This window comes from Sminthopsis crassicaudata, chromosome 4, assembly GCF_048593235.1.
Source record: "Sminthopsis crassicaudata isolate SCR6 chromosome 4, ASM4859323v1, whole genome shotgun sequence".
NCBI classification, from domain to species: domain Eukaryota; kingdom Metazoa; phylum Chordata; class Mammalia; order Dasyuromorphia; family Dasyuridae; genus Sminthopsis; species Sminthopsis crassicaudata.
In genome coordinates, this window is record NC_133620.1 from 432,264,149 (window position 1) to 432,278,119 (window position 13,971).

At 36.2% G+C, this 13,971-nt stretch overlaps 1 protein-coding gene across 1 annotated transcript in view; it reads left to right on the forward strand.

Annotated features, from left to right (window-relative positions):
- The window catches only part of MAGI3 (membrane associated guanylate kinase, WW and PDZ domain containing 3), a 225,221-nt gene that overhangs the window by 189,425 nt on the left and 21,825 nt on the right, over positions 1-13,971 (forward strand). The window contains 1 exon segment of the mRNA XM_074263089.1: positions 6,122-6,307. Coding sequence (XP_074119190.1) covers positions 6,122-6,307 — 186 coding nt within the window.

Here is a 13,971-nt window from a genome sequence, read left to right on the forward strand (position 1 = left end):
CCCCAAATTATATCTACTGTGATTAGATAATGATCCCTTTGATGTAAATATTAACTGTTTCCAGACAGGTTTCCAATCCAGTCCACTAAAGACGTATTAAAATGTGCCAAGCACTGTGCTAAGTACTGGGGATAGATTGTTCTTGCTCTTTGAAAAGGGGAAAGATTACACAGAAGGAGGAGGAGGAGAAGAACAAGGATTGGGGGAGGGCAGGAGACCAGGGATATCTTATTTCATGGAGTTGAAACCAGGTAGAGTAGCAGATGCAAAATAGAGAGGGCTGTGAATCCACTTTGAGACTTCTATAAAGGAAGGCTTTGTGAGGAACTTAGAACTTTTGTTTTCCCACCTCCATTCAGAGGGAAGGAGGCTGAAGGAAGTGGTATCAAATCAAGGCTTGAGTTAGCAGCATGGTGGGGAAATTAGAAGTAATGAGCTTATCCTGAGAAGGGACTGTGTGTGTATATAGATGGACATGATTAACCATGAACATGGACAGCCAAAAAAACTTTAATCCAGAAAATAACTATCATTACTATAAAGCATGAAAACATTCAGACTATACCCTTTTTAAATGTACATGGGGAGATATCATGGCTTTTCCCAGAGCCTCTAGAACCTCTCGTACTGTAACATTTTTCCATTAAAAATTGCTTCTGGTGACATTCGCATCCAGGCAGCTTTGCCAGCAGTCTTCTTTTTTGACCCAAGAAATAAATGTGAATCTGATACCTTAATGCTATTGCAAATGACAGGAGGGTGAATATGATTAGTTGTTCCATTTTTAGAGGTCAAGAATGTTGAGCCAGTGTCCTCTTGCTTCCACAGATTCGTATTATGTAAACAATGCGAGGTAAAGGGAATGCTTAAGCTTTTATTTAAGATTCAATGTCTTGGTCTTTTTTTACTTAACATGCACATTTTTGTAACTCCCTCAGAGGTGTGGTGCTGTTCTTTCATTATGAGCTTTCAATTTAGTTTTGTAAAACTAATTCTTTGAAATAGATGTTTTAAACTATTGCAAAAGAGATCTTTTGCCTAAAAAGAAATTTAAAGAACACAGAAAGGAGCTGAGCAGTTAACTCCAAAATAGATTCAGGCCAGAGAAGAGTGAAACTCTGAAGAATTCACTGGAACATTAGAAATTATCTAGTCCACATGCCTCATTTTAGGGCCAGCTAGATGGTGCAATGTTTACAACACTGACTCTGACCTGAATTCAAATCTGTACTGGATACTTACTAGCTCTGTGATTCTGGACAAGTTGATTGACCCCTCCCTCCCTCCCCCCTCCTCAAAAAAAAAAAAAGTAGGAGGAGAAGATATAGATGCTGCATTTTGTAGAAGAGGATACCAACAATCAGTTAAATAACTTGACCAGGACCAGTGAGATAGCAGAAGTGAGATTTAGATTTGACATCTTCATCAAATCTAGTGTGCTCTCCATTATATTCTGTAGTCTGCTTTATTTTTATCCAATTGTATGATAAATCTGCCTTTGAACTAAGTAAGCCAGCCAAGTACAGTAAGACTGTCCTGTAAATTGTCCATGTCTCTTCTGGGACTAACCCAAATTATTTTAAATAAAGTAGTTGAAAAAATATTGACATTTTTCTTAATACATGCAAATAGAAATCATTAAAATTGAAATGCAGCACCTTGATTACATTTTACATACTTGGGAAAAGCTAACTGTAGTTGAATGTTTCTGAAGAATAGTTGATGAGATACCTTATTTTTCTAGCAAATTAGGACCATGTTTTTGCTAAAGATAGGTTATACTTGGTTGTAGCAGATTCATATTTCTCTTGACTTTGGCATGTATTTTTCTGAATTTATAATGTTATCAATCATCTCTTAACTGCTAAGTTCAGTGGCTTTTGGTATTCCCTTCCGGGAATATCATTGATTTTGCTCTCACTTCCCAGTTAACCACTTGCATGTTTATGAAAATCAGAGTTCCTTTATCTGATCATAATCCTTTATCATTCCCTCCTATCCCTATCTTTTTCCCTGCTTTTTCCAAGCTGCTATACTCTCCTTCCTTCCTCAATCCTTTGGTGAACTGGTTATATCTCATATTCAAGTTCTTTATCCCCTTCTGTCACCAGGCATGCCTTGCCAAACCCTAACCTTGGATTACTCCCATAATTTGCTGCCGAATGGAACTAAAGGAAGCCTCCATATGCGCAGTCAGTCCAGCCCCCATTTATGTTACATAATCTCCAGAGGGCTCTCATCCTTCTACACTTTCTGATCCGCTTGCTCCATCATTCTCTCTTGCTGCTTTTCCATCTCTCCTCAGACTTCTGGCCTGGCTGAGAACCTTGCCTTGTACTTAAATGAGATAATTGATGCTGTTCATCTAGAGATCCTTCTTGTTCCCTAACCATTTCGCTTCTAAGATGTATTCTCTCACTCTCTCCTCCATCCACCTCATATGAAGAGGCCTTCCTCCTCCTTGCTATTCCCAGAACCTTGGTCCCATTCCCTTCTCTGGCCAGTCAGTCCCTTCACTATCAACACATTCTCACTCCTCTTCACATATGTCCCTATGTCCTGCTGGCTGCTTCTCTGCTTCTGCCAATGGGCCCTGGATCCTCCTCTCTCTCCCAAAACCCTCCCTTGGACCTGGCCGTACTCAGTCTCTCCACCCTTTCATGCTGATGTCCTTGAAAAAGCCTCCAGTTCTCAGCTCTGCAGCCTGTCCACAATTTCTAATCATTTCTTAATTGCCAAATCTGATGACCTTTGCCCATCCTCATCTTTCCTGAGCTCTCTGTGGCCTTTCACACTGTCAGCCACTCTCCTCTCTTGGTTTTTGTGACTTCCCTCTCCTAGTGCTCTTCCTACCTTTCTGACAGCTCCATTTCAAGCTTACTATCTAGAGGAGCCCCACAAGCACATGCCTTCACCCCCCTCTCTTTTCCCTCTTCTGTTTTACTTGGCAGCTCCCATTGGATTCAGTTATCATCCCTATGCAGGTGGTGCTCAGTGTTATTTGTCCATTCCTAACCTTTCTCCTGACCTCCCATCTTGGCTCATCAGCTGCCTGCTGGACATAAGGAGCTGGGGGTTCAGACTCCACATGCCTCAACACGTTAATCTATTTTCCCCAATCTCCTTCCCAGTTTCTTTCAATTACCCCACTGCTGTTGAAGGGACCACCAATGATCCAAGCTTACAACCTCTGTCATTCTCAGCTCCTTCCTCACATCACAGAGCTTTTCTCTTGCTAAATCTTGTCCCTTCTACCTTCACATTTTTTGTGTATACCTCCTTCTCTACTCCCTCTCACACAGCTACTGCCCTGGAGCAGACCCTTACCATCTTATGTCTGGATGTCCCTGCCTTAAGTTTCTCCCACTTTAGTCAGCAGGCCCCATTCCTTTAGCTCTCTGTTTACCTCAAGGGTCAAAGACAAGGTCTTCTTCACATTCTGTCCCCTTGCTACCTTTCCAGTTTTCTTTTACTTTACTCCCTTCTTCATATTCTTTGATCCAGCAACACTAGCCTTGGTGTTTCTCACACATAATACTCTACCTCCCAAATCCCTTCCTTTTCAATTACTATCCCCCATACTTTGTTGTACTCCCTTCTCACCACTACTTCTTTCTTCAAGCCTTAGCCTCTTTACAGCAAGAGAATCTTCCTTTCATTTTTCTTGAAATGTCATTCACTTTAGACTGACTTACCTTTGTAGAAATTTAGGCTAGAAGAACTGTCTATCCTTTCTCAGAAAACTTTGAAAACTGTGGTAAGATGTATATCAGATTGTACTTATGGACCCACATTTAACACCACATACTAAGATTAGATCAAAATGGGTCCAAGATTTAGGCATAAAGAACGAAATCATAAATAAATTGGAGGAACATGGGATGGTTTACCTCTCAGACTTGTGGAGGAGGAAGGAGTTTCTGTCCAAGGGAGAACTAGATTGTACTTAGATTTCTATTTCCTCTCTATTATAAATTTTTCAGGAAGGTATAAAATGATGCCAAGTGCAATATCAGTGTTAGCTGCCATGTTGTTGTTAATTATTAATGATTTGGAACCATTGTTAATAGTTTGAAATTCCTTTGAAATATATTTGTATCCTTTGACTTCTTAACCATTGGGAAATTGATTTTAAGGTGACAGATTTATACTAATTCCCCTTATATATTAGATATTAGACCCTTATCTGAGATAGTTGATGCAACATAGTTTTACTGGATTTTTAAAGATTTTCAAGTTTGTGTAATAGGTATTAATTATTTTGTCTTTGTGATCATTCTACCTCTTGTTTGGTTAAGAATTATTCTACTAAATATAGGTTTTACAAGGGTGAATGTTGAAAACTTTCTCTTTGCATGTATTTTGAAAAATAAAAGGCTATTACTATTTTTAAAAAATTAATAATTCTTCCTCTAACCATAGTAATGAAAGATATCTGAACTGGTTCTATTCTGATTTTTTAAAGAATGTGGCCTTTATATTCAAGTTACTTGAGTGATACTTAATACACAGTGCTATTCTGATTCCACCCCCATTTGCCTGGCCTGTTTTTATTTATCCTTTTACTTTTAAGTAAAGTATACTCTTCCAGAGCCATATACCTGTCATGGGTCTCAACCTACCAATTTTTGGGGGAGGGACCTTTGCAGTCAGCTTTGTCTCTTTGCTCTAGTTCACTGTGCTACTCAGGCTTTATCTATTTGTCTAGACATACATGTAGTGTGTGTGTGTCTGTGTCTGTGTGTGTGTGTGTGTGTCTGTGTCTGTCTGTCTGTATTGAGGGAAAGAAAAACAGATAGAAGGAGAAAAAAGAGAATACAGATACAAAGAGAGAGAAGGGAGAAAGAGAGAGAGAGGGGTAGACATTTTCCTACACCTTTTTCAGTTATTGATTAAATTTGTAAAACACTGCAAATCTATTCTTATCAACCCTTCTTAGCACAATGCTTTCCCTGATAGGAGTGTGGATTTCCTGGCAACAAGTCTGTACCTTCTTTAAGCTGTACATCCACATAATGTCTTGCCTCTCCCACATCTGTCTTTTGCTTCCCAAATCTGACTTTATCTTTTGAAGATCTTGCTATTGATTGGTAGCAATGATAAAAATACCACTGAAGATAATCTTCAAGTTTCTGTTGTCACTAATAGCACTTAGTAGGTTACTTCTCATGTTGTTTGTGATTTTTGTTGTCTGATTTGATGAACCTTTTGAAGTTTTCCATAATATCCTGAATATGTGTCCTAAGAAGCCACTAGATAGATATCATTGTTGTTATCAGGTCAGCAGAAAGCACTACTACTATTTGTCTCTCCTTCCTCTCACACTTATTGAATGATTTCTCACTTGAAGGAGCTTGTGGTTCTCCTCATCCATTTTTGGAAAACAGGCATCTCTTCCTTGCCTAGATGGTTCAATCAAACCCTCTTTAGGAAGAGCCCCATCTGTGTTTACTACTGGGCTTTTTCTACTGCTAATGTCCCTGTGTTCTATTTGCTGGTGTCAATGGTCTCTAACTTGGTGGTATGTGAAATATTATTCAATCCCCACTCCACTTTCAGTTTACACTCTCTTCACTAGATTCACAAATGTCCAAACAACCATATTCAGAATCTTAAATTTGGAAACAGCTTCAGAGGCCATTTAGTATATCACTTACCTGACCAAGAATTCTCTAATATAAAATCTCAAACAAATGTCATTTACATGACTATCTCTGGTGATACAATAGCACTGTAGGAACTTTTTTTGATAGTGTCTTTAATTCAGTTTTATGCCTTTCCCCTCTGAGCATAATTTAGTAGGAAGTGATTGTATACCACAATTAATATGTTTCTCAATTATTTTGCTTTCTATCCTTGTTCCATCCTTGACCCTCTAAAGAACTATCTTCTTTATGGGCATCACAAATGATCTGAAAGTTTTGGTTTTATATATTTGCTTACTTTTCACTAGAATTTTAAACTATTGAAATGTGACTCAGGTAAATAAAACTAGCAAATTTCCTTGAGTTATAAGACCAGTAGACACCAATCAAAATTCTTTGTGCTATTAGATGCATATTCAACAATTAATCTGGTGCTTGTGAACGCTAAAATGCATTTTTTTTTTTTAATTTCCTAGTGATTCCTCATAAAATTGGACGTGTCATTGAAGGAAGTCCTGCAGATCACTGTGGGAAACTGAAAGTGGGAGATCGCATCTCTGCAGTGAATGGGAAGTCCATCGTTGAACTAGCCCACGATAACATTGTTCAGCTCATCAAAGATGCTGGTATCACTGTAACACTGACCGTCATTGCTGAGGATGGTAAGATGGATCAGTCCATAGGCATTATTTATTCAGTGCTTACTGTGTATTGTAATAAGCTCTAGGGATATGAAGAAAAGCAAAAGCAGTCTCTGTCCACAGGGAGCTTAGGTTCTAATTGGGGAAACAACATGTAAATAGCTAAAGTAAATGGAAGGCAAGGCATTGTATGGATGCAGAGATTAAAGAAGGTACTGACTGGTTGCCAGGAAATCTAGAATCACTGTGGTAACAGAACAGTTTATAAAACCCTGGGTCTCATTTTGTACCTTTCTTATTTAATGAATTTAAAAGGCAATTTATTATAACATTGTCAGCAGTAAAATAACACAACTAATAATTAACAGGCATATAGATTTATGGTGGAGCATAGATGTAAGTTGGGAGGAAGAAGGCTGATTGACAATACTTTTTAAAAAATCTAAATCTATACTAAGTGAGAGGGAATACTCTAAATAACTCTGAGGAAGTTACTTCATATTAAATTATTCGTGTTATGTGCATTAGATAGTTTCTTTTTCATAAGACAGAAAGACTATATCTAGAACAATTACCTTATAAAATTAGAAGATTCAAGATACTTGGAGATAATAATTAGGCATAAATACAATCTAAGACTCAGGGATGATTTAAAAAAAGATTTCTTTTTTTTTCCCCCAAAAATACATGAAAAGATAGTTTTTAGCCTTCATTTTTGTAAAACTTTGAGTTCCGAGGTTTTTTCCTCCCTCTATACCTCCTTCCCCTAGACAGTTAAACATATTTCCACATTTATCACTGCTGCTCAAGAAAAATTAGATTAGGGCAGGGGTTAGAAAGAAAAACTGTTTGTTTGTTTTTCTTTTTTCAAACAACAAAGGTGAAAATACTATGTTGTGATCTACATTCCTCTCTCTGGATGCAGATGGCTCATTCCATACCAAGTCTCTTAGAAATTATCTTGAGTCACCTCATTGTTGAAAGTCTATAACAATTGATCATCATAAAATCTTGATGTTATTGTGTACAATATTTTCTTGGTTCAGCTCACTTCACTCAGCATCAGTTCATATAAGTTTCCCCAGGCCTCTCTGAAATCATCCTGCCGGCCATTTCTTATAGAACAATAATATTCCATAACATTTATATACCATAACTTATCAGCCATTCCCCAACTTATAGGCATCCACTCAGTTTCCAGTTTCTTGCCACTACAAAAAGTGCTTCTACAAACATTTTTGCCCATGTGGGCCCTTCTCCCTTATTTAAGATCTCTTTGGGATACTGATCCAGTAGAGACACTGCTGGATCAAAGGGTTTGCACAGTTTGATAGCCCTGTGGACATAGTCCCAAATTGCTCTCCAGAATGGTTGGATCAGTTCACAACTCCACCAATAATGTATTAATGTCCTAGTTTTCCCACATCCTTTTCAATATTTATCACTTGTTTTTTCCTGTCATCTTAGCCAATCTCAGAGATTTGAAATGGTACCTCAGAGTTGTCTTAATTTGCCTTTTTCTAACTAGTAGTGATTTAGAGCATTTATTCATATGATTATAGATAGCTCTAATTTCTTTGTCTGAAAATCGTTCACATCCTTTGACCACTTAGCAATTGAGGAATGTCTTGTATTATAAATTTGAGTCAATTCTCTCTATATTTTGGAAATGTGGCAAAAGGATTTCTCTAAAGCAAAAACCATATCCTTTGTTTTTTGTAGCTATGCAACTCTTCATTAACATAATCTCTAATTAGAGGCAATGTTGAATCCTCTATAAACAATATTCTTTATTTGTAAGTAGTGAGATTTTATGGTTCACATTTCATCTCTCCTAAGCTTCTAAAGTCAGAGAACCTAAAAGAAAAGCAGATGGGGATGGAAAGATCAGACTTCAGGTTTAAGAGACTTGAGCTACTAGAAAGGAAACTTCTTGACTCATTTTTTGGAGGTTACTATATCCATGTGTGAGTGTGTGTGTCTGTCTTCCTTTGAAATCTAGTGAATCTTGTCAAGTCCTGCAAGTTTTTTTCTTTTGAAATATTTTTTGAATAGGCTTTCCTCTTTGTTCCTAGTACTACCACCATTATCCAGACCCCTATTTCTGTATACCGAGATCATCTCAATAATCTTCTCATTCATCTCTCTGATTCTAATTAGTTCCTAACTCTAAGACATCTTATAACTTATTGCTAGGGAAGTCTTCCTCAGAAACATTTTTTATTGTGTCACTTTTGTACTCAAACACTTTCATTGACTTCTTGTGATCTGGAAGCAAAGCTGAATTCCAAACCCTGACTGTTCATCCAATGTCTTTTTATATATATACCCTCAGTCACCTTTCCAATTTTCTCTCTCATTATTTTTTTGATAATCGTCCATTCTCATCTGCTTCCCTTTCTCTAAGCATGCTATAAATATTGACACTTCCAATTTGATCATGCAATTTATTTCTACCTTGACCACCTTCTCCAAAAGACTTCACTTTTTACTATAGCCTAAGTGATCTCCTTAATCTCTTCTCATACTGATTCTCTGTTTCATTTGAAATTTACCATGAGTTGTCTTATATTATTACATTTTTGTGTTTATATTCTTTCTCCCCAACTAAAGAAAAACAGCAAGTTGAGAAATTCCTCTGACTTTAATCTTTTTAGGTATTCTTATTTCTTCCTTGAGGTCCATAGGAGAAATGTCTTACACACACACACAGCCCATAGGATACATGGAGTATAAAACACTCCTGAGAATTAAACCAAACAAATTAAAATGTAATTAGGAAATGTTTAACAAAACAAAACAAACAAAAAAGTACTGTAGTTAAAAATGCACTTTTGAGTTCAGTCAACATATACCCCACAGGAGTCTTTGCATATGGATCAGCAGCTCCCATTTCTAGACAAAGCTTGTCTATAAATATACTTCTGTGGTAACTGTGTTGTTTCTATTTCTGCATCTTTTTTATCATCTCCCAAATATTTACTATCATGCTTGCCTCCCCCTGATTCCTGGGCTTCCTTACATGAATATATCTTTTTTTTTTTTAAGCTTAATTTAATTTATTTTCAGTTAACAAGAATCTGTTTTCTCTCTCTCACCCATCCCTGTTGATAAAAAGGAAAAACAAAACATGTGTAATAACTATGCAGCATCAAGCAAAAAAAATTCCCATGCTGGTCATGTCTAAAAAATATGTCCCAGTCTCTACCCTCAATTTGTCACTTCTCTCTCAGGAGGGTGGGTAGCATGCTGTATCATCATTCTTCTGGAACTTATGGTTGGTCATTGCATTGATCAAAGTTCTTAAGTCTTTCAAAGTTGTTTATAATGTTTTTGTTATTATTTAAATTGTTCTCTTGGTTCTGAACACTTCATTCTGCATTGCTTTATACATATCTTCTCAGTCTTTCCCTGAAACTGCCACTTTGATGTAGTATTACATTACATCCATACATCATAATTTGTTTATCCATGTACCAACTTAGTCTCCCATTCTTTGCCACCACAGAAAGGACTGCTATAACTATTTTCTTACGTAGGAATCCTTGTCCTTATTCTCTCTCTCTTTGGGTATCTAGACTTAGTGGTATCGCTGAGTCAAAGAGTTTAGTAAATTTGAAGACATAGTTTCAAATTTCTTTCCAGGATGGCTAGATCAATTCAGTTTTACCAACAGGTTATTAATATGCCTATCTTCACATAGCTCCTCCAAAAATTATTTTCCTTTTCCTTTTTTTTGTCTTTCAACTTTTTCATTCTGATGACTATAAAGTAGAAACTGAGAATTACTTTAATTTGTATTTCTTTAATTCTTAATGATTTGTAGCATTTTTTATATGATTGTTGAGAGTTTGGATTTTTTCCTAGAAAACTCATATTCTTGAGGCACCTAGGTGCCACAGTGGATAGAGTATCAGCCCTTAAGTCAGGAGGACCTGACACTTAACACTTCCTAGTTTTGTGACTCTGGGCAAGTCACTTAACCCCAATTGCTCTGCAAAACAAAAACAAAACTCATATTCTTTGATCCTTTGCCATTTGGGGGAAATTTCTTTTACTTATAAATTGAGTTTCAGGTAAATCTTGGAAATGAGACCCTTTTAAAATAAAATGTATAGATTTTTCCAGTTATCTACTACCTTCTTAATTTTCTGTATGCTTTTGTTTTATTTATTATTTTTCCCCAGTTACATTCAGAATGAAAAAAAAAATTTACATTTGTTTCTAAAATTTTTGAGTTTTAGGTTCTCTCCCTTATCCCCACCCATAAGTTGTGAAATTATAGAAAACATTTTCCTATCCATTCCCTCTGTTTTTGTCCATTTGCATTTTTTATTTCCTTCTCAGGTTAATTTTATCTTATTTCTAAGTCTGATTTTCTTGTGCAGCAAAATAACTGTATGGATATGTATACGTATTGTATTTAACATATGCGTTGACATATTTAACATGTATTGGTCTACCTGCCATCTGAAGAGGGGAAAAGTTGGAACAGAAAGTTTTGCAAGGGTCAATGTTGAAAAATTACCCATGCATATATCTTGTAAATTAAAAAAAAAAATCCCTAAAAAAGTAGATCTCCCACCTTAATGAAAATAAAAACCCTCAAGAAAATATTTTTTTAAAAAAGAGAGAAAGACAGGGAACAAAGAGAGAATGCTTCAGTTTGTATTCAGACAAAATCTATATCAGTATGGATAGGCTTTTTCATCATAAGTCCTTCAGAGTAGTCATGGATGATTGTACTTTTGAGAATAGCAAAGTCATTCACAGTTGATCATCTAGGAACATTGCTATTACTTTGTATACAGTACATTTCACTTACTTGAGTTCATAGAGAATTTTTCAGGTTTCTTTTTTCCTTCTGAGAGCATCCTACTCATCATTTCCCATAGAATAATAATATTCCATCATAAACACATACCATTGTTTATTGAGGCATCCCTTCAATCTCTAGGGTTTTTTTTTTTGTTGTTGTTGTTGTTGTTGTTTTGTTTTGTTTTGTTTTTTGTTTTTGTTTTTTTGTCCTAAAAAGAAAGCTGCTGTGAATATTTATTTTTTGGTATATATGTCATTTTTTAACAAATTTAACCCAATTCTCTCTGAGAAATGAGGGCTTATCAAAAAAAAAATTACTTCTAAATTATTTTTAGAAAAATTACTATTGCTAGCTATATTTCCCCCATTTATTCTATCCTTTCACCCTGTCTCTCCTCAAAAGTATTTTAGTACTGACCAAGCCTTCTCCATTCATACCCTTTCTTTTATCATCCTCCCCCACCTTTCTGTATCCCATTGCTCTCCTATTTTCCTGCAGGGTAAGAAATCTTTTTATACCCTATTGAGTATGTATGTTATTTCCTCTTTTGAGCCAATTCTGATGAGAGTGAGGTTCACCTTTTCACCCTCTCCTCCCCTTCTTTCCCTTTACTGTAAAAGCTATTTCCTGCCTCTTTTTTTATGGCAGATAATTTGCACCATTCCATTTTTCCCTTCCCTTTCTCTCAGTATGTTCCTCTCTTACCCCTTAATTTCAACATTTTTTAAAAAGATATTATTGTTTTGTATTCAATTCACACCCGTGCTTCTGTCTTTATATACTCCTCTTAACTGTCATAATAATGTGAAAGTTCTAATGAGTTACAAGTATCATCCTCCTCAGGGATGTAAACATATAAACCTTATTAAGTTCCTTATGATAATCACTTTTTTGATTACCTCCTTATGTTTCTCCAGAGTCCTGTATTAAATGATCAACTTTTCCATTTAGCTCCAGTCTTTCCATCAAAAATGTTTGAAAATCTTCTATTTCATTGAATAACCACCTTTTCCCATGAAGGATTATACTCAGTTTTGCTGGGTAGATGATTCTCAGTTGTAATCCTAGCTCTATTGCTCTCTGGAATATTATATTCCAAGCCCTCTTGTCCTTTAATGTAGAAGCTGCTAAATCTTGTGTCATCCTGACTGGCTCCACAGTAATTGAATTGTTTCTTTCTGAATGCTTGCAGTATTTTCTCCTTGACTTGGGAGTTAAGAAATTTGGCAATAATATTCCTGGGAGTTTTTATTTTTGGATCTTTTTCAAGAGGTAATCTGTGAATTTTTTCAATTTCTATTTTAGGCTCTGGTTCTAGAATATCGACAGTTTTCCTTGATATTTCTTAAAAAATGATGTTCAGGCCCTTTTTTTCCATCATAACTTTCAGGTAGACCAATAATTTTAAAATTTTCTCTTCTGGGTCTATTTTTTTTCAGGTCAGTTGTTTTTCTAATGAAATATTTCACTTTTTTTTCCCCTCTAGTTTTTTTTTTTTTTTTTTTTTTTTTTGTTTTGTTTTTTGCTTTATTGTATCTTGATTTCTCATAGCCTTTAGCTTCCATTTGCTCAATTCTATTTTTTAAATAATTGTTTTTCTCAGAGCTTTTGTACTTCCTTTCTCAATTGGCCAATTTTGCTTTTTGAGGCATTATTCTCCTTATTAGCTTTTTGCATTTCCTTTTGCACCTCTTTCAGTTCTTTTCCTAATTTTTCCAACATCTCTTTTACTTGATTATCAAAATCCCTTTTGCCCTTTTGAGCTCTTCCATGGCCTAAGCCCAATTCTTATTTTTCTTGGAGGCTTTGGATATAGGAACTTCGATTTTGTTTTCATCTTCTAAGTATATTTTGATCTTTCCTGTAATAACTTTCAATAGTAAAAACTTTTTTTTTTTTTTTAATTTTTTTTCTGTTCATTTTCCTAGCCTGTTACTTGGATTTTTAACTCTTTGTTAAGCTAAGGCTCCGTTTCCAGCATGGTTGGTGCACTTTGCAAAGGGATTTTGTACAGCTATTTTTAGAGCTCCTTCTAGGAATCTGACCACAAACACTTTTTTCTGTCCTAGAGCCATTAGGAGTGTCCCAATCCCAGTGTAGCTGTAACACCTAGTATGCTAGATCAGCAGAGTTCTGCTTTGTTGATGCTTGGGCTCTGGGATTGGGGGCTCTGCACTATGAATGCACATTAGACTCCCATCCTGTTGCCACAGACCCTCTCCACTGACCTTCCAAATCCTTACTGGTGTTCCCTGGGCTGAGGGGAAAGCCGAGGCTGTGCTGGGGCCAGGGAGACTGGGGCAGGGTAGGGTCAGCTTGCCTTAGGATTATGTGCAGACATCCCATCCTGGCTCCACAGATCTTCTCTGCTGACCTTCCAGGTCCTCTTTGTGACTTTTGGCTGAGAGGCCTGGAAGCTTTGAGCATTGTTGCTGATTCAGAGGTTGGACCAGACTGGGGCCTTAGCTGGGAATCTGACCCTGGTATCATAGACCTTTTCTGCTGACCTTCTAAATTCTTTTTGACTGAAAAATGTTCTAGTCCATTTTGGAGGGTGTTCTGATGCTCCAAAATTTGTTTAAAGTCATTATTTAAATGAAGTCATCTCGGGGAGAGGTTGGGCAAGTTCCTACCTTTATTCTACCATCTTAACCCCATCTCTATATTCTTAATTTTAGCTATATTAATTTGTTTGTTCAAAAACATTTTAACTTTTTTTGCAATCCAGATTATCATAATTCGTCCTCAATCTGTAAATTCAAGAGGTGATTTCTTTCTTGATCCTCTAATTTGTCCATGACATCACTCTTTGTCTTCTATGTATATATTTGATGTAAATTTTCTCTACAAAATGTTATTCTGTCTC